The sequence below is a fragment of the Brassica napus genome, chromosome C8 (assembly GCF_020379485.1).
Source record: "Brassica napus cultivar Da-Ae chromosome C8, Da-Ae, whole genome shotgun sequence".
In the NCBI taxonomy this organism is placed as follows: Eukaryota; Viridiplantae; Streptophyta; class Magnoliopsida; order Brassicales; family Brassicaceae; genus Brassica; species Brassica napus.
The window spans coordinates 42,909,730-42,932,819 of NC_063451.1; the positions used below are offsets into that span (position 1 = coordinate 42,909,730).

General features: G+C 32.5%; 1 protein-coding gene across 1 annotated transcript; it reads left to right on the top strand.

The window, feature by feature from the left end:
• The first annotated feature begins 4,906 nt into the window (after window positions 1-4,906).
• LOC106370012 lies at window positions 4,907-9,259 on the top strand. The gene is made up of 9 exons (XM_048765036.1): window positions 4,907-5,518; window positions 5,966-6,239; window positions 6,905-7,019; window positions 7,096-7,220; window positions 7,529-7,610; window positions 7,717-7,828; window positions 7,906-8,069; window positions 8,166-8,286; window positions 8,351-9,259. The coding sequence occupies exons 1-9, from the start codon at window positions 5,330-5,332 to the stop codon at window positions 8,684-8,686; spliced, it is 1,518 nt and encodes a 505-aa protein (XP_048620993.1). The 5' UTR covers window positions 4,907-5,329; the 3' UTR covers window positions 8,687-9,259.
• Window positions 9,260-23,090: the final 13,831 nt, after the last annotated feature.

A 23,090-nucleotide genomic window follows, 5' to 3' on the forward strand; every position in this document is an offset into this window, starting at 1 on the left:
GTGTAAAATCTAAATACATGTGCACAATAAGTGATGGGAAAATAATTGAACTTTGATAATGGACGACTCTGAAAAACAATACTCGACGCATCATTGTTTTTGGGTCATTCCCCCCCCGACAACGAAAACGACTGAACAGAAATGTTGTAACACTGCTCATGCCAAATTCAGTCGTTACATTCGCCGAACTTAGTCTAATTTTATTATTGTACATAACGTGTACGTGTAACTTATACCGTATACTAGTATTTAACTTAGATTATTGTATATATACATACATATATATATATATACTTTCTAATTCTTAGTTTTACTTTCGTTAGATAATCCGAACTATATGAAATGTCTTTATGCGTCCATGGCAAATGAGCATCAGAAATCCATTCATTTAGCTCATGGGTTTCACTCCGTGTGAAGGTCGATATGTTAAATTTTTCAAAAGTCCAGACTTGTTTACTAATACCACAATCACAACATGATCATTTTTAATGATTGACATTTATCGCGAATCACTTTCCGATATAACGTTTAATTTTGGAACTCTATCTCGATAAATGACCAAAAATATAAATGTATTTTGATGACTTAGATAGTCAAATCAATTATGTTAAACATCTCCACATGCATAAAGTATTTCACAGAGTCTCTCGATAAATCACGATTTAATCTGGCACAATGTTACATTACACTTACAATGAACAGCGGCCCTAAATAGAAGAAAATATCTCACATATGATTCAACTAATGGTGACAATCATGGTGAAGCCATCTCTTAAACTCTATTCAAAAGGTATAATTGCAATGAATGTGCCATTAACTTTCTCTATTGCATTAGTTGTAAATGCATCGCTTAAATCAAGACCCGAAGTCGATTTCGAGTTCTTTTGGAGAACTTATGTTAGAGGCAAGTTTCGTCCCTCTTTAAATCCACTTTGAAAATCTGGACCAATAGTCCAAAGGTCCATTATAAGGACAATAATAAACCATAAAAGAGCAAAGATCCATCACGAGCCAAAAAGAGTCAAATGCTAATTCAATTATCAACTGAAAACATAGAGGAAATTAGGGCAATTAAAAATGAGTTAATGACATTAAATTCATGCCGGAGACCAAACTTTTGTTATGATTGTTTCGAGGCCAACTATAAAAGGAGAAGAAAAGAGGAGAAGAAGGAGATCTTGGCCTCTTACACACCCACTATAGCTAGGATAATATACTCTCTAACGTCATCTCCATCCCAACTCTATTTTTTCCTCTAAAATGGAGTAAAAGTGGATATGGAATAATAAATGCTCCAACCCAACTCCATATCTCACTCCATAATGAAATTTACTCCATAAATGGAGTAGTTTATTTTTTGTTTGTTCATCACTTCATAATGGAGTAGGAAATGGAGTATGGTTGGAGCAATTTTACTCCATTTTCACTTTTACTCTACTTTGAAGGAAAAAATGGAGTTTTACATTGGAGATGCTCTAACTATTCATATATTTACAATCATATTCCATTGATCTTCATTCTATCTCGATTTAAATTCAATAAGATACACATTTTCATATTCAGATGATATATAAAAGTCAATTTATTCGTTTCTTGTTCAATACGGTAGATCAAAACCCTAACCCCAGTTTCTGAGTGGTTCCGAGAACTATCAATTAACGCCAGAGAGGAGGAATTACAGAAAAATACCCCTATGAAGATCCGAAGTGAGATGCACATCGTAATGGTTGGAACAAACACGTCCAATCTGACAAGAGCAGCAAATCCCACAGATCCCACATTGCAGATCGCAGGCCAACAGCTCGCTGCGGACATAACTCCTAATGCCATTCCGCGGTGCCACCACTAGCACCAACCCTACCCGAGGTACCTAGAACAAAGATTAAGAGAGTTGTTACTTTTCAAAGTATCATATATATATATATAAGTTAAACCAATCATAAAAAAAAAATCTACATAACTTGAATAGTCATACAATATTCAATAATAAAAAAATATATATTAAAGTGTGCTATATAACAACATATTTTGAAATAACAAAACTTGTATTATGAAATAGAGGAACCAAGGTGTACAAGACTACAAGTCTTCATTTAATAGTCAGTTTATCATAGTGTATTTGAGTTGGAATATCAGGGACCAATTGAAATATATCCCCTAGTATAAAATAATACGGATTAAGGTGTTTATCAAATGATTTGATTAAAACCCACCACCATGTTTTCAGTGTTAGGACTTTTCGTGGATAGACCTAATTATTAATCAATACACACACTTGAACCAACCTTATCTTAAAGTGGTTTCGTATACGTTTTGTAAAATGCCATGTATAGAGATAGGCATGTATACAAATGAAATATTAGTATTAAGTCTCTAATATTATAAGAACTATATATAGACATAAGTCCTGATATTTGTTTTATTAAATTGTTTATAGCTTTCAGAACTTGAAGGACACAAGTACATATAATTAATAATACAAAAAACCATGTCCTACGTGGAGATGAGAAACTACAGTTTTTAGGAACTCTATAAACAAATAAATGACAAATAAGATTGTTATAAAAAAATGTGTTACTGCAAAATAACCAAATAATTCAGTTTCGTACTTATTTGATGTTTTTAACTTCTGTAACAGGACTCGGACTGCGGAATGTGTGAAATATTTTCAGACAGTTTATTTGATTTATAAATTTTAGTATGTTGTAAGATATGTTCTAAGAGTTGGTTAACTCGAAAGTTTGTTTAATCAAACAGACGACTAATATTTTGGTTAAGTATGTGATTAATAGGTAGGCCTCTAACTAATCAATTGGCGAATAATCGATTGGGTAGACAATTGACTTTAATTTGGCAAATTACCTATCTTCAATTAAATACATCCTTAGACAACCAGACCAGTATACGTTTGTTTAGAGCTTCTAAAATATGTAGTTATCACTAAATACTATTAGCCTAACTAGAAATATATCACGGCAAAAATCTAAAAGGAATATATAGATTATAGAATTGAATAACATCTGAAATGAGACCATATTACATATTTTGGTTCCAAAATTGAAAGATATATGGACATCAGTCCAAAGTCTTGTCAGAGTCAGCTTGTTCGCTAGAATAATTTGTCAGATTAATCAGATTTTGAACTTTGATATTTATAAATATTGAAAATTGATATTTTAATATTTTAATATCAAATACATAACTTTTAGCCTTTCTAATCAGTTGTTGAAATTAGCAGCAAGAAAACGTGTAACAAGCACAAAGTAAGTCGTAATTGAAGTAATTGTGTTTAATTTATTTTTCGGTAGCTTTTTTCTGCCTCTTACTCTACAACCTGAGCTTTGATCGATCGAACTCTTAAAAAAATTCTTTAACTAAAATTTTACAAAGTTTAAAAAAAAAAACTAAAATTTTACAAAGTGGATTGAAAAAAAAGTTCTAAAAGTCATCACATGCTAATCTACGCGACATGTTTTCTTTTATTTTATAGATAGACAACTTGACTAGTTGTTGATAGAGAATGTGGCTAAGCCCAAAAAAAAAAGTAAACAGACACAATGTTGTATACAGATTTTTCTTACACACGATCATTGTTCTTGCAAAAACAAGCATATAAAAGTTACTTTTGTCTGAAACTGACCCATATTACAGTTTCCTTTTTTGTTAATACAAATACACATTGTATATTGTTCTGTTAATACAACCACACCTTAAGTATATGTTATTAGAAACAACATTAGTGTCCCCCTCCCTCCCACACACACACACACAGACAATTTCCGTTATGTTAACACATTTTTAAGAGGAATATATCGTTTCTTTTTTTCTTTTTTTTTAGGAATATATTGTTTCTCAACTGACTATTCGATGATTCGTTTGCGATTCGGCCAAGATTCCGGTTATCTATAAAAAAATATATGCATATCATTGATAATCTTTTTAAGTTAACACAAGCACACATCAAAGTTCATATTCAACGAAAAAGTTGAACCGCAATAGATAGACATAGTAAAGAAAGAACAATGACAGTGTTTGCCTATAAACCCATCATACTTTCTCTTTTCTATTACAATGTTCAGTCTTTTTTCTGCATACATATGCAAAGTTAAGTAAGATTACAACTTTTATAAAGGTCCCAGAATCGAAATTATTATAACTAAAATTCTTCTAAATTTGGAAATTCTTAGTGGCAAATCAATGCAAAGTATGTGTATACTTGTGCGTGCGTGTCTGTGTGTTTGTAGGACCATAAGGATGGTGGATATTATCCGCTGTGGTGTACTAACACGCAGATTAATACATGATAAATATTTTACACAAACTATTGGCAAATAAAATTATTGAAACACTATTACAAAACATGGAGAGCAAGATGTGCATCTTGGGAATTTGGATTTCTGTGGATATATGTTAAGGCTAATAACTATATATGTTATAATCACATATCAAATTAACAACTCAATACAAATCAGAAATATTATACTCTATTAGGTTTGTCACATGTACATACGAAATGGAATGATAAAAACTATGAATGTATTTTTTAACGTAAAATTTTCAACAATGAGTTAGAAGTTCAAATATAAGTTTGATTGGAAAATATAAAAAGGATCACAATAATATTTGGAGGACTTGATTGTCAAATCAAATTACCAACACGAAATACGTTTTGAAAATATTTTTTCACGATGTTTTATACGGATTCTTCTACAAAAATTCATGAAAAGTATTCTGTTCGTTACTCTTCAAATTTCGAAAACATAATCAAGAACAACAATAGAACATGCAAAGGGATCAGGATCCGATGTTTATTCCGCGACTTCTTCAAATGCACGACTTTGCTCTTTACTCCATGCGGCTGACCTCATCAATTCATAACGTGCATAGATTCATGAATAATATCTAACACTACTAAAAGGGGAATAAGCAGTGCAGGGAGCGTGCCACGTCAGCGTTTATATTCGAACCAATCAGAGACGAGCTTTTTTACACGTCAGACGGGCTCTTGCTCCGTGTGGGCTTCATCTGAAAGCGTACCATTCGTGCCATTTGGGCTTTATCGTTCATCCAAAAAGCGTGCCGTTTGGGCTTTGTCGGAGTTATTCTTCTGCGTCTGCTTTTGCCCCTCACCTCTATCACTTCGTCTTCCCGATCGAAGAGAAACGAAGCCGAGAATCAATCGATCCACTTCTACGCAATCGATACTTTCATTTCAATCAATCAATAACTCCTTTATGATTTCGTTTCACCTTCCTCTTTTCCTCCTTCTTTATATACTGATCTTCTTTTCAATCAAACCAAAACCCTAAAACCACTCCACGCTTAGACCATGGCGATGAAACGAAATGGGAAGTCTCCTGTCTCCTCCGAATCTGATGAGAAAGTTATGTTCTTCAAAGATGTCTCTCTAGGGCCGCATGCAACTCAGTTGCGCTTCCGACTCATCCATTTCTGGGAGGCTCGGAACCCGATCAAGAAGACGCTGATTGGCCTCGAATTGCTCCTCATCGACGAACTGGTGAGTCAATTCTCCAAAAAATAGTTTTGATTCCTTGATATCTATGTTTTCTGAGAATTTTAAACGTTTGTTTAAACTTTTCTATTGCCCCTACAGGTTCATGTATAGGTTTTGTTCATGAAACATCTCTAGAATGTTTCTCTGCTTTCACTGGAGATTCGAGTTTAGGTTTTCTGTTTGATCTTTCGTATAGATATTTTAAAAAAAATATTTTAAAAAAAATGCTCTGCTCACATTCAAAATGTTCTGTGTTACTTCTAGATGTTTGTTTTAAACCGTGAGACCTATATTTTCTGAAAATTTTAAACGTTTGTTTTAGCTTCGGAGAGTGAGCTAGGGTTTTGATGAATATATTTGGAGAATTGTTATGAGATTGGTTTATTAGTTAAAGTAGGGTTCTGGGTTTTCAATCTACTAACGTGATTTGTTATTCTTTTTTGACAACAGGGGACTGTTATTCAAGGATTCATCCCACCGGGGCGTATTAAAAAATATTTGCCTGATATGAAACAAGGATCAGTTTACCAACTCAACAACTTCTACGGTTCGAAAAACAAACCGATGTATCGGGTTGCTGATCATATCGCAACCGTGTCTTTCACGTGGAACTCTGAGATGTCGGTTCTTCACGAGGTTCCCATCTCATTTGATGAAGACCGTTTCAGGTTTCATTCATATGAAGATTTTGAAGCTAACTGTGATCTCAAAGGTGACCTCTACGGTAAGCTCTCTAATTTTATAAGTCATCTCTCAGTTACATTGGTATATATTCCTGGTTAGATAATGAAATCTATATTTTTGGGGGGTTAAGTATTTAGTTCGAGTTTTTAGAGTTTTTGTTTGTCTTGAACATCATCTGAAGTGAATTGTGAATATTATTGCAGATTCGGTTTGTTAAGTTACATGTTACATTCCATGAATTTTTATTAACCATCTAACTCTATTCATGGACATTGTTATAGATGTATTTAGTTCGAGTTTTTAGAGTTTATGTTTGTCTTGAACATCATCTGAAGTGAATTGTGAATATTATTGTAGATTTGGTTTGTTAGGTTACATGTTACATTCCATGAATTTTTATTATACTTTTACAATTTTTTGTTTGTTTTGAACGTCCTCTGAAGTTATTATTACAAGAGGCACATGCCGATGAGTTGTTTTCAATCAATCGGTTTGTAGTAAAGTTAGTAAGTTCATACCAGGAGTTTTAGTTCAAGTTTTTAGAGTTTTTGGTTTGTTTTGAACATCATCTGAAGTGAATTGTGAATTGTGAATCTTATTTTAATTCGGTTTGTTAAGTCTTGATTCAGTTTGTTAAGTAACATGTTACATTCCAAGAATTTTTATTAACCATCTAACTTACACTCTTCTTGGACATTGTAATAGATGTTGTTGGCCACATGAAACTGGTCAATGGACAGACCCTTATTGAGCGTCCCATCCTTGACGAAGTGGAGATAGCAGCCTCTCGGCGCATTATGGTGCATGTGCAATCACATGAGTAAGTGTATTTTTTATTTTCAAGTCACCATCTCTCAGTAGTTCCTAAATCCGTAAGAGCTTATTTTGTTTTGCAGTGGGCCTGTGATGAAGCTCTACCTTTGGGACCATGCTGCAACAGACTTTTGCAAGAAGTTCAATTCCTATGAAAATACTCCCACAGTTCTTTTGGTCACGACTGTTAACACCAAACGTCTCGGAGGTTATCTTTCTATCTCTAGACTCATGTTTTCATTGATAATAGTGACACATTTTCGAAAAAGTTTGCCACTGTTCGCTTATGAGATACTAAGTTATTAAACATTCCAAAAACGTTTTTTATTTGTCATAGGTTGATAATTTATCATGTGTGACATAGATTATATATTTTTACAGCCTTATTAATCATATATAGCATGCCGAGTTAATCCATAGAAGCAGAGCATTTGTACAACTTATATATTTTCACATTGTCATTTTTATGCATATTTTCACTCATTCGTTTTAAATGTTTCTTTCATTATTGGACAGGTACCCTTGCCCTGACCTCTATATCCTCCACACGGCTCTTCATGGACTATGACGTCCAACCAACCAAAGATTACTTCACCTGGTATGTATCCAAGTCTTCAACATCTACTTTTCACAAGTTCATCTGAAGCGCACACTTACACATATTGCAGTGATTAACTGGAACAGTGCTTTATGTTTTGTATCAGGCTTGCCTCTAACCCAGAGATTGCTAACCAGGTTAGTGCAGAGGTGGTTACTAAACGTGAGGCACTGACTATAGCAGAAATATTCTCCTACATGACTCAGGAATCTGCAAAGGTAAAAATAAAGCTAAATATTTCTTCCTCCTTTTGAAACGCTTTGATATTTATATCAAATTTTATACACGGTTGCAGGATGCCTTTTTTGAGTGCACGGCTACGATTGATGATGTTGTGCATGGCTCTGCTTGGTACTATATTGGATGCAGTGAGTGCCATGCTAAGGCTACCAAAGGCGCAACTTCATTGATTTGTACGAACACAAGATGTGAGAAGGTTAACACAACTGGTGTTGCACAGTATGTTTTCTCGCCTGAATATTCAATTACTCTTACGCTGCTATTAGTTTCTGATTATTAAAATTGTGACGTTGGCTTCTGTTTCTTTCACAACAGGTACCGTGCAAAGATTTCAGTTTATGACAACAGTGAACAAGCTTTTTTTGTCCTACTTGGTGATGCTGGTCGTGAGTTGACTGGGAGGCACGCATCCGAGTTAGTTACCAACTACTTTGAGGTAATTGCGCATCAGTTTATACTCTCAAATGATTTAAACTCACGTTATTGTACTTGAATGCAAGGCTAATGAACACAAAGGAGCTGACCATGAGGTGCCTGTTCCGGAAGCTCTAATCAGCATCATCGGACAGACACATAAGTTTTGTGTGAAAGTTACAGATCACAACTTCTCAGGCAATACCCGTGCTATTACTGTCACCAAGATCCTCTCTCTAGACACCCCACCACCCACAGAAGTCTCGGTTGAAAGCAACATTGCTGCAACGTCCGAGGAAACAGTGAAGACTGGAAACGAAGTGTGTGGAACTTCCAACGGCCGTGGAGACCCTGCAGATGGGGAGAGTAAGAGGATCTCTGCAGATGCTGAGACATCGACAGCTAAGCGTCCAAGATGTTAGAAGTTGAGCTCCCACTCATCTTCTCACGTATTGCATGCTTCAATGATGTTTACGTCTTTTTCAGTTTAAGTATTGACTTATGATTTTCTTTCAGTTGTTTTACTTTTCAGTGTTTTTTTCCCCTTGAAACATCATGTCTACTTTGCATGATTATCAGCTTATAATCATGTATACTGTTTTATCTATCTGCTTCTTCAGAATTACTTTCTCAGTTTATTATTTATGTCTTCAGAAACAAGTTCTAATGTATATTTGATAACATCTATGACATGAAATGTAAATAGTTCAGAGTTTAGGAGTGGAAAGACATTAATATATGATTTTGTGATTACCATTGACCAATAAATTATCAAATAATATAAGCTACTTACAAGTTACAACCAAGCCGCAGCCTTTAGATCCTTATAAGCCAAGAGAGATAGAAAATTCCATGTTCTTATCGTCACAAACATCATCCCAACAATATATAAAAATACTGATCCTTATTTAATTTATTATAAACACAACTACTAAACTGCACCATGTGCAGTAAAGAATTTTTTTAATCTAACTTATATTTAAAAATAAATTTTACAAAATATTATAGATTTTGCTATTTGCTTACTACTATTAAATATAAATTTGATATATAAAAAAACTGCTTAAAATACAAAAAAAAAAGAAATACGCAACTTAATACAAGCTCAACAGAATAATGTATATAGTAATAAGATAAAAACTAATAATTCAGATATACTAGCAGCATAGCACCACTTACCAAAATTATATAATAACAGTTGAATCAATAACTTCAGCCATAACCATCATTTTACAAGAGATGCATTACTCTGTATATATAAAAAGAGTTACAATACAATTTCACAAGAAAAAACCCTACTCAGTTCTAAAAAAGGCAAGTTTACTTCAATTTAATCATATTATACGGAAAAATCCGGGCGTAGCCCGGAAAAACCCTCTAGTCTTATTAAAAGTTATAAATTCAAAGTTGATGACTAACATCAAAGAATGTGTAAGAAGAAAACTTAACAATTGAAATATTTCAATTTAAATAATGTTTTCAATGAATTTTTTTTAAGTATTCAATGAATACGTCAAGGTTAAGAAAAACTACATAGATTTTTTTTTTTTAATTTGGTTTTAAAAAAAACTTAAATTAAATTAGAATGAATAAAAGAACATAATAATCTTCAAAAAAAATTAACGAGTGCGTTTTGACATCATTTAATAGGAGGGGTGCATTTGACAACATTTAATTAAATTTGACATAATTTAATATACTGACTAGTATATATTGTCTTGCGCACGGAGATATTAACAATGGTTTAAGGTCTATTATTGCCAACAAGTCAACAAACATTAAACGTGCACCTGCTTACTAACTACTACTAACAATTGTGATACTAATAAGTAATTGTTACGAAAGTTAGAAAAAGGGAGAATGTTGAAAATATAAAAATACGTGGGATCCGCTATACTATTTGCACAGTAAATTCTATTTTTATATAGATCATCATTCACTCTTCTCTTCTCTCTAATACACTCTTTCTATCAGTGTTATAAATTCTATGGGTATAAATTTTGCTCTTATTTAAATTCCCGCGATACAATAAAATTCCAATTCCTTTTATAACACGTTATCAGCACGATCACTCTGCGATTCGGTAAAATTTATTTGTATCATTTATACCCTGTTATAATAGTCGGTATACCGCCTCTACTATTATTTATATCATGTTATAATGGCCGGAATACCGCCTATATTATTTACTAGCAATTTAATTTATTTATTGGTCGGCCGAGCCGCCTTATATTCTGTTTATTATTTATGGGTCGGCCGAGCCGCCTTATATTCTGTTTATTATTAATTGGTCAGCCGAGCCGCCGTATAATTTATTTATTACTCTGCATTGATCGGTTGAGCCGTCGCATGATTTGTTGTCATAACATAAATATTTCATTGCCATAATTTTTTCTTTTATGAAATTTTATAGATTTGATTGACCATTTAATACGATATTTTCAGACTGATTTTTAGTGCACTCGATTTAACCCCAACGGTCACAAAGAATTTTTTTTTCAAAAATTTCTCCTTTCTCCAACGGTCATGAACAGTAATTTTCATCTATAAATACAACTCATTTTCACTTCATTTCATCATCCAAAACATTTCATCTTCTCTCAAAAAAAAAAAAAAAAAAAAAAAAATTTCAAATCGCTCTCCTCCGATTTTTCATTTCAAGAAAGATGATTCGCGCACTTTTGTTTTTATGTGCCATTTTTATTTGTGTTTCTATTTATGGTTTATTCGTTGGAGAATTTACTCCGAGTGAAATTAAGATGAATATCGGTTTAATTTTCTTTACATCGCTTCTCCTTGTAATTGCTTGCATGATTAATGTAAACGGTTCCTTTTAATATCAATAATATTCTAATATTTTTTATTTATGTACTTTAGAAATACAAATGGCAAAAATCGAGAAACTTCAGTTTCCGGCATTGGAAGTAACTGGCACAAACTACACGGCATGGGTCACAAACATGGAGCTTCATCTAGATTCCGAGAAAATACTCGAAACAATAAGAGAAGGCAATATATCAACCTCTCATGAAAAGGCTAAGGCCTTGATATTTCTGAGAAGACATCTAGATGAAAATCTTACGCATGATTATGCGAGAACCAAAGATCCCTTAGATCTTTGGAAAGCTCTGAAGGAGAGGTTTGATAACCAAAAGAAAATTACTCTCCCCCATGCACTCGATGAGTGGAAAAATCTACGATTTCAAGATTTTGAAAAAGTGGAAACGTACAATTCCGCTATATTGAGAATAGCGGCGCAACTAGATTATTGCGGTAAGCCTGTCTCGGAAGCAGAAATGCTCGAGAAAACTTACCAAATGTTCCACAAAAATCATTATGTTCTACAAGAACAATATAGAAATTGTGGGTATACAAGGTTCTTTGAACTCCCTGTGGCGCTTATAATAGCGGAGAGAAATAATGAACTCCTCATTAAAAACCACAATGCCCGACCCACGGGAACCAAAACATTTCCTAAGGTAAATGCAACGGATATAAAAAATCCAGAAAAAAGAAATTATTCCTATCATGGGCGTGGTCGTGGCCGTGGTCACAATCGTGGTTTTGGTCTTGGTCGTGGTTATCGATTTAACCGCAACCATGAAAGGAGTAACAACCCAAGAGGAAGGGGATCCAACACATGGAATCGATCTGATCGGGTAAAAGGAAAAGAAACCCAAGAAAACCCTACTCATAAAAATGAGAACGTCTGTTACAGATGTGGATCGAAGGGACACTGGTCTCAAGTATGTCGAACTCCTCGGCATCTATGCCGATTGTACCAAGAATCTATTAAAGGCAAGGCAAAGGAAGTAAATCTCAATGAACACCTTGTGGGTACAACATCGACATACCTCGAATCCTCTGACTTTATGGGAGATTTCGACGAGGCCACTCATCAAAATAATTGAAGTGCTTGTAAGCTTAATAATGCCTAGTGATGCCATAAAATATTATGTATTTCACTTTCAAAATAATGTTGTATTTCAAAATATCTAATGTATAATTATTGTGTACTTGTTATTGATGCATAATATGTTTACTTATGAAAGTTTATTTTCTTTATTGATATTAACTGTGTGTTACAGAAATGGATAAGAAAGCAAATGGAACAACAACTAAACAAATTGGTAGAGAAGTTTGCATACCAGATAGTGGCACAACGCACACTATACTGAAGGATAAGAGATATTTCTCTACTTTAAAGTCAGTAAAATTGACTATAAACACAATATCAGGTCCTACAGACCTGATCGAAGGAATTGGCAAGGCGAACTTTATGTTGCCTAATGGAACAAAGTTTTCCATAGATAATGCCTTATATTCTCCAAATTCTAAGAGAAATTTGTTGAGTTTCAAAGATATATACCGTCAAGGGTATAACACTCAGTCTGCAACTGAGAATGGAAAGAAGTATTTGTATATAACTTCTGAAAAATCAGGCAAAGGCCTTGTACTGGAAAAATTTCCAGAACTTCCTTCTGGATTGCATCACACTTATATTGATGCTATAGAATCACATCTTGTGATAAAAAGAAATCCAGAAGATGTTACATTATGGCATGATCGCCTTGGTCATCCAGGCACTACAATGATGCGAAAAATCATTGAAAGCTCACATGGTCATTCAATAAAAACCCAAGATATATACCAAAGTAATAAAATGACATGTGATGCGTGTGCTCTTGGGAAATTAATCATAAGACCATCACCAACCAAAGTTGACAAAAATCACCAAAGTTTTTGGAAAGAATCCAAGGTGATATTTGTGGACCAATACATCCACCGTGTGGACCATTCTACTACTTTATGGTATTAATCGATGCATCGAGTAGATGGTCACATGTTTGTTTGTTATCATCTCGAAATATGGCATTTGCGAGATTTCTAACTCAGATAATCAAATTAAGAGCACAGTTCTCAGATTATCCAATTAAAAGAGTTAGATTAGATAACGCTGGTGAATTCACATCCCAAGCTTTTAATGATTATTGTATGGTATCAGGGATTGAAGTAGAGCATTCTGTTGCTCATGTTCATACACAAAATGGTTTGGCAGAATCATTAATTAAACGGCTGCAACTAATTGCAAGGCCATTGATCATGAGATCAAAACTCCCAACCTCTGTATGGGGACATGCTATTTTGCATGCAGAAGCACTAATTCGGATAAGACCAAGTGCATACCATAGATATTCCCCATTACAGTTAGCATTTGGAAAAGAACCAAATATCTCTCATCTAAAAATCTTTGGTTGTGCGGTTTATATTCCAATAGCACCACCACAACGTACAAAGATGGGACCGCAAAGACGGTTGGGAATATATATTGGCTATGATTCTCCATCAATAATAAGATACCTAGAACCACAAACTGGGGATGTGTTTACGGCACGATTTGCCGATTGTCATTTCAATGAGAAAGAATTCCCAACTCTAGGGGGAGACAATAAACAAGTAGGAAAAGAGATCAAATGGAGTGTACCATCGTTATTACATCTTGATCCTCCTACGAAACAGTCAGAACTAGAAGTTCGACGTATCATGCATTTACAAAATATAGCAAATCAACTACCTGATGCATTTGCTGATACCAAAATGGTAACTAAATCACATATACCCGCTGCAAATACTCCTGCTCGTATTGAAATACCACAAAATGGTGGAACGGCAGTTGATACACGTGAATTAGGAACACGTTTAAAGCGCGGTAGACCTATTGGTTCAAAGGATAAACTTCCTAGAAAACGTAAGGAATGTGAAAAGCATGATACTCCCAAAATAACAGAAAATATTTTGGACGAAGAAAATTGTGAATCTAATGACAATATAAAGCATCTTGAATCTGAAGGAAATCATGAGATTTCTATCAATTACAACAATAATGGAAAGATATGAAAACGAAATGAGATGGATGATATTGATGACGTTTTCTCATACCTTTTAGCAAAGGAAATAAATAAAGAAAACGAAGATCCAGAACCAAAGTCTGTATATGAATGTCAAAAGAGACATGACTAGATAAAATGGAAAGATACAATTCAAGTCGAATTAGATTCGCTTAACAAACGAAATGTATTCGGACCTATTAAGCTCACACCCAAAGATGTAAAACCAGTTGGGTACAAATGGGTGTTTGTCCGAAAAAGAAATGAGAAAAACGAGATTACAAGATACAAAGCTCGTCTCGTAGCCCAAGGTTTCTCTCAAAGGCCAGGAATTGATTATGAGGAAACTTATTCTCATGTCATGGACGCAATCACATTTAGATTCCTGATGAGCCTAGCGGCCAATGAAAATTTAGAAATGCGTCTCATGGATGTCGTTACGGCATATTTATATGGATCATTAGATACTGATATCTATATGAGAATCCCAGATGGATTTAAAATGCCAGAAACGTTAAGTTCCAAACCTAAAGAGTTATGTGCAATAAAATTGCAAAGATCATTATATGGGTTAAAACAATCTGGACGAATGTGGTATAATCGTCTCAGCGAACACTTAACAAAAGAAGGATACACGAATGATCCTATATGCCCTTGTGTTTTCATAAAGAAAACAACATCCGGATTTGTGATAATCGCGGTGTACGTTGATGATCTTAATATTATTGGAACTCAAAACGAAATCCAAAAGGCATCAAACTATCTGAAAGGAGAATTTGAGATGAAAGATCTCGGCCAGACAAAATATTGTCTAGGATTACAAATTGAGCATTCTCGAAAAAGTATATTTGTACACCAGTCTACATATACCAAACGAGTATTGAAACGCTTTAACATGGATAAAGCAACTCCTCTTAGCACCCCGATGGTCGTTAGATCACTTAATGTTGAAAATGATCCGTTTCGACCATCTGAGGAAAATGAAGAAATACTTGGTCCTGAAACTCCATATTAAGTGCAATTGGAGCTCTTATGTATCTTGCAAATTGTACTCGACCTGACATATCTTTTGCCATTAATCTTTTAGCGAGATTCAGTTCGTCTCCTACGCGAAGACATTGGAATGGAATTAAACACGTCTTTCGTTACCTTCAAGAAACAACTGATTTAGGCTTGTTTTATCCTAAAAGTTCAAAAGGTCAAATGATAGGTTTTGCAGATGCAGGTTATTTGTCAGATCCACACAAAGCTCGATCCCAGACAGGATATGTTTTTACAATTGGAGGCACCGCCATATCTTGGCGTTCTCAGAAGCAGACACTTGTTGCTACTTCTTCAAATCACGCTGAGATCATTGCACTCCATGAAGCAAGTAGAGAATGTGTATGGCTAAGATCAATAAGCCGACACATCTGTTCAAGCAGTGGGATTGACGAAAATACGGAGCCAACTATTCTATATGAAGATAACGCGGCATGTGTTGCTCAAACGAAGGAAGGATATATCAAAAGCGATAGAACCAAACATATACCTCCGAAGTTCTTCTCATACACTCAAGAGCTCGAGAAGAATAAAGAGATTGAAGTAAGATATGTTCAATCATGCGACAATGCAGCTGACCTCTTCACAAAATCACTTCCGACTTCAGTATTCAGAAAACATGTCCATAACATTGAAATGCGTCATCAGAAGGATATATGACTGCTTATTCGAGGGGGAGCTTACGTAGTTGTACTGTTTTTACCTTACTATGGTTTTTCCCATTGGGTTTTCCTAGAAAGGTTTTTAACGAGGCAATAAAGACGTTAAGCGAGAATGGATAGTGACACCGGTCCCCAAGGGAGAGTGTTACGAAAGTCAAAAAAAGGGAGAAGGAGCCGATTATGTTGAAAATATAAAAAGATGTGGAGCCCGCTGCACTATTTGCACAGTAAATTCTACTTCTATATAAACGATCGATTCGATCGTTTATAGATCATCATTCACTCTTCTATTCTCTCTCTAATACACTCTTTCTATCAGTGCTATAAATTCTACGGGTATAAATTTTGCCCTTATTTAAATTCCCGCGATACAATAAAATTTCAGTTCCTTTTATAACAGTAATAACAATGATATTGATAACAATGATATAGTAAAAAATCTTGTAGTCTTGCCGTGATCTTATATAGGTAAGATATAAGTTCACGAGTTTCTAACGAAGTTGCTTTCGTCTAGTGGTATAGGAGTTCCAGCCGGAGTGACCGTCTCTGGGTTCGAACCTTGGCCACTGCAGAATTTACACATCCGAGACCGAAGACCGTTACACGGTGAGCCACATGGTGACGCCCTGGCAACGTCCATGCTCACTTCGGTCTCTAGTCTGGACCACCTCGGTGGGACCAGGATACTCGGTTAGCAAAAAAGAAAAATAATAATAAAAAAATAAGTTCACGAGTTTCTCAAAGAAATTGTCGTTCGTTCTGATTATCTGTATGTTCATGGATTCTACATTTCTATTTTCTAAGTTATGTTTTCACCTGAAAGAAAATAGTCGAAGCTCTACAGTAACGAAAAATAATCAACCAATCTTGGAAAGCTTAAGAAATATAAGTCAATTAGTGACCATCCCTCCGAAGATAATAGCATAGTCTTCGAACTCAAATATAATTGATTTTTCATTTTTTCTTAAAATTTAACATAGTTTATATAAATTGCTGCATACGATCAATTTATTATCTAGTAGACTAGTAGTGACTTTAATTGTGTTTTTGAAAGTTTAAAACAATTTTAAAACATAAATGTAATGGCCGAAATGACTTTGTAAATCGTAGAATTTCAAGATCCATAGGTCTGTCAGAAAGCAATGACCGTAATATTTTGCAAATGTTTTTTGATAATTAGATAGAACTGAAAAGGAGGCCAACACTGGAAGTTTGTAGATTGTAGGATTCAGAATTTCAGATGTTAGCCTAGACACTACAGAGAAATTCCATTCGGCAAATGTCATGCCACTGGAACACCATTTGTAATTTTACGCACTGTAATAATGCTCAAACGTGAGTTCAATTTCGTGTGTGCTATTTTAGACACATGTGACCAATTATTTAGTAATGAATTCTATACCTACTCAAGAAAAGAACAGGAAAAAATGGGAAGAAGTAAACTACGTAGAGTCTTAGAGGAAGCACATTAACGTATGCAATACTAAGGAATAGTGATCTGGACATTATAAAAATGTTTGAAACGGTCCATTTCTATGAGCAGTTGTTGTTCCCCTTATATGTCTAATCAAAGATAAGGCATGACTCGTGCCATCAGTTGGTCAAGATTTTTCTGTTTTCCTTTCACTATATCATATTCACTTTTTTTTTTTCAACTTATTACTGGGCCACAACGGGCCGGCCCAGTTGGCCCATCAGCCTCACCGCAGGAGGCGCGTATCGAATCCGAGATGCCTGGGAGATTGACGTGGTACGCAGACCACCTGTCCTAGAAGCTCCCGACTATCATATTCACTTATCCATTTTTTTTGTTATTTACACCTCTAATTATTTTTAAGTACTATATATAAACATTTTCTTTAGTGCATACACATTAAAAATTTCTCGCCATAAATCTCTCACCCAAAATATAACAATATTTAATAAGAATTTGTTTTGGAAATGTTAATAGTTGTATGTCAAAATCTCAAATAAAAAAAATTGGTATGAGATAAGTTAAAAAAAAAAAATTGGTATGAGTTTCACGGGTTTTTGAAATTTTGAAAAATTTCTAATTAAATATTTATACTTTGATGAAAAACTCTAGCTGAAAGACTTTTAATCCAGATGGCCTTATGACATCTCATCAATTAGTATAATTTATAAAAGTGACAAAGACAAAAATAAAATAAGTTTCTTACAAAAAAATGAAATAAGTTTTCAAAATAAATACTCGAAAAATTAAGAGACACGTGCAATACTTGGCCTTATTTCAGTGTTATATAAATTTTCTATAACTAAAAATTAATTACAAAATTAAATTATATTAAAATTATTAAAATAATATTATTTTTATGGAATAAAGATTGACACAAATTATATTAAATCTAAATCCAACATTGCGCTGATAAAAAATTGGGATCTCCTAATTAATAGATCCAGTAGATTTAGATTGAGTCCTGGATGATTTCTCCCTGCACTGACTACAATTAGAAGAACCGAAAACTATAGCTCTGATTGCAAAGCGGTTTTATCAGAAAACATCCAGAGACATCATCCATATAGTCAATGATCTTGTGTTGATTAAAAATCTTCTTAGTATTTTATTATTAAAAACGTTTCTGATGTAAGTAATACTATTACATTAGAAACGAATTACGGAACAGTTCAAAACTAAAAAATGGAACTGTGGAGTAGTTTATTTTTGTCAACAATTGTGGAGTAATTTAAAGAAGTAAAAGTTCAGTTCTTATTTCTTATTTGTATGATCATTATTTCACATCTTGCTCTCTCGATAAACTAATAAATTAAGTAGAAACAAAAAAAAAAATCCTAGAATTAAATGGATGTGCAAGTTGGAGTGGGTACAGCACGAACAAAACGAAAAGAATTGTCCCATGCATGACTTTAATCGCTTTGGAGTTAGTTCTTCTAAATCAAGAATTAGTTTTAATTGTCAATGAATAGTACCAACCAACAAGTAGTTGTATCTAGGCCTGGAGTGGATCGGGTATCCGGACAATTTTAAGATATCCGATCTGGATATTTATCCGGCAGATCCATAATTTTACTATCTTTATCCGGATCTGGGATTCTCGGATATCCGGGTGTCGGATATCCTTCTAAAAATTATAATATCTAGCGGATATCCGGATCCGGATTTGGATTCTTAAAATAAATAAAAATTAATATTAATATATATAAAATATTAACAATAATTTAAAAATAAAAATATTTATAATTTTTTTAACTATTTCTATGTATAATATTAGAAAATTTACATATAATTTATATATATTATTATAAAAACGAAAATATATTAAATAAAATTAGTTTTTATATATAGATATTACTATTTTTGAAATAGTTATTAATAAAACTTACGGATCCGGATATCCTGACTAAAAAATCAAGATATCCGGATCCGGATTCGGCTTTGACGGATCCAACATTTTACTATCCGGATCCGGATTCGGCATCTCCGGATATCCGGATTTTCGGATCGGATCCGGATCGAATCTCGGATCGAATCCGGATCTCGGATAAATGTCCCAGGTACCACTACTTTAAATTCATATGACAACATTCTCTTAATCATTTTTTTCTTACATTCATGCATTATTACGAGAGTATATACCGGCTAGGCTGGATATCTAATCTATTAATTTAGGGTCTTACTTTTTAGCTATCATACAAAAGTACATGTCAGACCATTAATTATAAACTTAACTAAATAAATATCTTAAATTTACTCATATATGATATTTTCCTAACAGAAACAAATAAACAATAAACATCTAAACAATAACATTCTTAATAAAAGCCAAATATATTTCCATTATGCTATTAATTTTTTATTGTTTATCATATTTAATCTAGACCAAATTTGATATATATTTCGGTAATTAATTTTAAAATTAAATAATATATCTCAATTCTTTTTGAAATTATCATATTATTTTTTTATAAAACAAAATAAATAATAATTTATTGGTTGTAACATTTTATGTTTGATTTTTGTAGTACAAATAAAAATATCAACCTGAAATATAATATATGAAATAAAATAATATTTAAAAAATATAATATCAAATGATTTAATTTGGTCACGTACAAACATTTGGAGAATACAAAATTTTAAAAATAGATTAGTAAATTTTTTAATAATTCATATAAACTAATGTTTAAAATTAAACTATTAATATGATGTTTCATTTTTAAATAAATAAACAAAATAAGTGATTAATATATGATTAGTACGATTTCATCAAAAACAAATTTCAGAAAATATAAATTTTCAAAATAATATTATATACTTAAAATTAATGTTAACTATATATTTTTATAAATTATTTTATAGTTTAAATATTATTTTAAAAAATAAACATTTATCATGCGGGTTAAAATCTAGTAATTACTTATTACTCAGTTTGTACTAGCTATTTGCCTAGTATTCGGCTTGAAAAAACAAATACTTGGTGTTGTTAAGTTGAGTAACAAGTATCTAAATTTTGTTACTCGCAAATACAAGTGAAATATTAAATATAATATTTTTTGTTTGTACTTGCTGTGTTTACTTGTTACCTGTTTATTTGAAATAATAATTATATTTAATAGGTATTGTTAGCATTTGTATCTTTATAAACAAAATCCAGAAAGATTTGTGTTTTAAAAATCAAAGTCTTCACTAGAATGCTAGAGCCAAATCTCCGTAAACATTATTTTCGAAATAGTTTGCACATATGTCATCACCATATTAATTCTCAACAAGAAAATATGACATGGCTTTTAAAAATGTTACATGACATTAATGTAATTTTGATATGTAAAATTTTCTTTTAAAATTTTTAATGTTTTTGGCAATGTTTTTTAAATATGGTAATGACTAATAACTCTTATAGCATCATTAAAAGAAAGTTTCTATAAAATTATTTATTTTGGTAAGACTTTTAAAATAGATTAATAACTAATAACTCATATATACCACCATTAAATATAATTATAAATATAGATTTTACGTCAATTTATATATCATATTTTGTATAAATGAATGTATATACATAAATTATCAAAATTACTTATAAGTTTATCGGTTCATTAGGTTGATTAAAATATTTATTTTTACCAGTTTAACATATTTTACTAAAATAGACAAAAAACTAAAATTTATTAGAATTTATATATTTAAATAAAATCACCTAAAAATTATTTTTGAAGTGAATTGTATATGTTTCATCGCCACATTAATTCTCAAAACGAATATGACATGGCTTTTAAATGTACAATTCCCATTTAAAATATCTATATAATTATTTTTTTGGTTAGACTTTTGAAATACATTAATAGCTAATAACTCATATTGTGTATTTTTTTTTTTTGAACACAACTCATATTGTATTTAAAATTAGAGAATACTAGACATATTTAAAATGAATAATCATTAAATACAGTATAATCTAAAAATATTTTTATAAAATGTAATTTTAAATCTATTTAAATTTAAATAAAATTAAAGTGAAATAGTTAAAACAAATCAAAATAAACAAACTACATATAATACATTTATGGTTTTATTATTTCAAATAGATGTAGTTGAAATATAAAAATATCAAAATGTAATCTTAAATTTTTTAAAGTAAAACTATATTATATTTAAAATATTATTTTTGCGCATGCTGCAAGAAAACTCCTGGTAATATATGATATTTAGAAAAAAAATGAGTTTGAAGGACTTTAGATTTAAGTAATAGATTCAAATAATCAAATCATTAACATCAAATAGTATATTTGAGTAAGTAACGAAACAAGTCAAGTAACTTGCAAGTATTAGTTTTTTGACAAATACTTGATATATCGAATACTCGTTTTAAACAAGTTAAGTCCAAGTAACAAATTTGATTACTTGAACAAGACAACAAGCCATGCCGAGTAACAAGTATAGGAAAATTGACGGGTACTTGCCCCGTCCCCAGCCTCGTTATATATATGCTTCAGAAAAAAGGTCCAGTGGTGAAGTTCTAGTGATAAAAACCTCATTTTGCAAGTCAAGTTACATGAACAAGTTAAACCATGCTGTACAACAACTATATTTTTGGATTTTCTTGGCTGTTGTGAATGTTTTAATAAACAGATTTGTGGATAGTTATTCTCAAACAGAATGGAAAGATTTTATTGGGAAACAGATTCAAAAGAAACAAATTTTTCTTGAAACTTTTTAAGCCACCACATATGTATTTTTATTCTGTTAATCAATTAAAAATTTTATTACTCATTTCATTTCAAAATATTTTTTTTTGTTTTAAATATTTTTTTATCAAATAAATATCATATACAGTTTCAATGTAACTTTTATTGATTTATCTTTTTACTTCTAATTAAATTAATAAAACATTAATATTATAAAAACGTATAGTCAGATAAACGTAAACTAAACATTTAACTGTTTTTTAACTTGATTGGAAAGGGATGTAGGTGATTTGGACAACCATTTTTCTTTTCTGAATCATCTTTACAAAGCAATGATGCTTTAAATTTTAAAATTAAATCTACTGCAAAAAATAGAAAATGAAATATATTGGTTCTCAAAATCAATTTTCTACAGTTTTTATTTGGCGCTTTGAAAATAAGTCCACAGCAAAAACAAAAATAAAGCCAAAATAGGAAGATTCACATCCTAATTTTTGAAGTTGAAAAACTAAAGGTACAACAACAATCAATCAAGCTCATAATCTAAATAGGAAAGAGTATTTATCACAGCGAAGGAACCTAAGTCAATGCATGGAATAAATTAAAACATTTAGTTAGCCTCCGGACACAACAGCATGATCCCCTCCATGATTATATAGTATCAATTAATCCTAATTAATCAATTGACAATGTCATTTGCGTTGATAAAAGATAATATAAAATTGAAAAGCTCTTTAGCATTGAGTCTATCGACAGTCGCTATCCGCGACAGGCAGAGTCACAAGCCCAAAACGAAAGGGAACCGCGTGGTACGTACGGGCTGACGCCTCGCTGCTACGGTCATGACATAAATTGCCTAATCGTAGGAAAATGCCAACGTGGCTCAGACATAGGGACCCCACTTGTCGGCCCATATTAGCAATAGATTACGTATCAACTGTCCCTCTTGTCCCCCGTCGAGCCCTACAAGTCTTGGCCCCACATTTTGTACACGTGGTTAATGCTGACGTGGCATTTTCCTTATTACCACTATAAATACGACTCCATTGTCGCCGAGTTTTCATATCTCC

What these genes read in the sequence shown, in the direction of transcription:
- LOC106370012 (XM_048765036.1), top strand. Translation starts at nt 5,330, where the DNA reads ATGGCGATGAAACGAAATGGGAAGTCTCCTGTCTCCTCCGAATCTGAT. An exon ending in TCTCAAAGGTGACCTCTACG is followed by an intron (nt 6,240 to 6,904) that starts GTAAGCTCTCTA and finishes ACATTGTAATAG; the next exon opens with ATGTTGTTGGCCACATGAAA. An exon ending in AACACAACTGGTGTTGCACA is followed by an intron (nt 8,070 to 8,165) that starts GTATGTTTTCTC and finishes CTTTCACAACAG; the next exon opens with GTACCGTGCAAAGATTTCAG.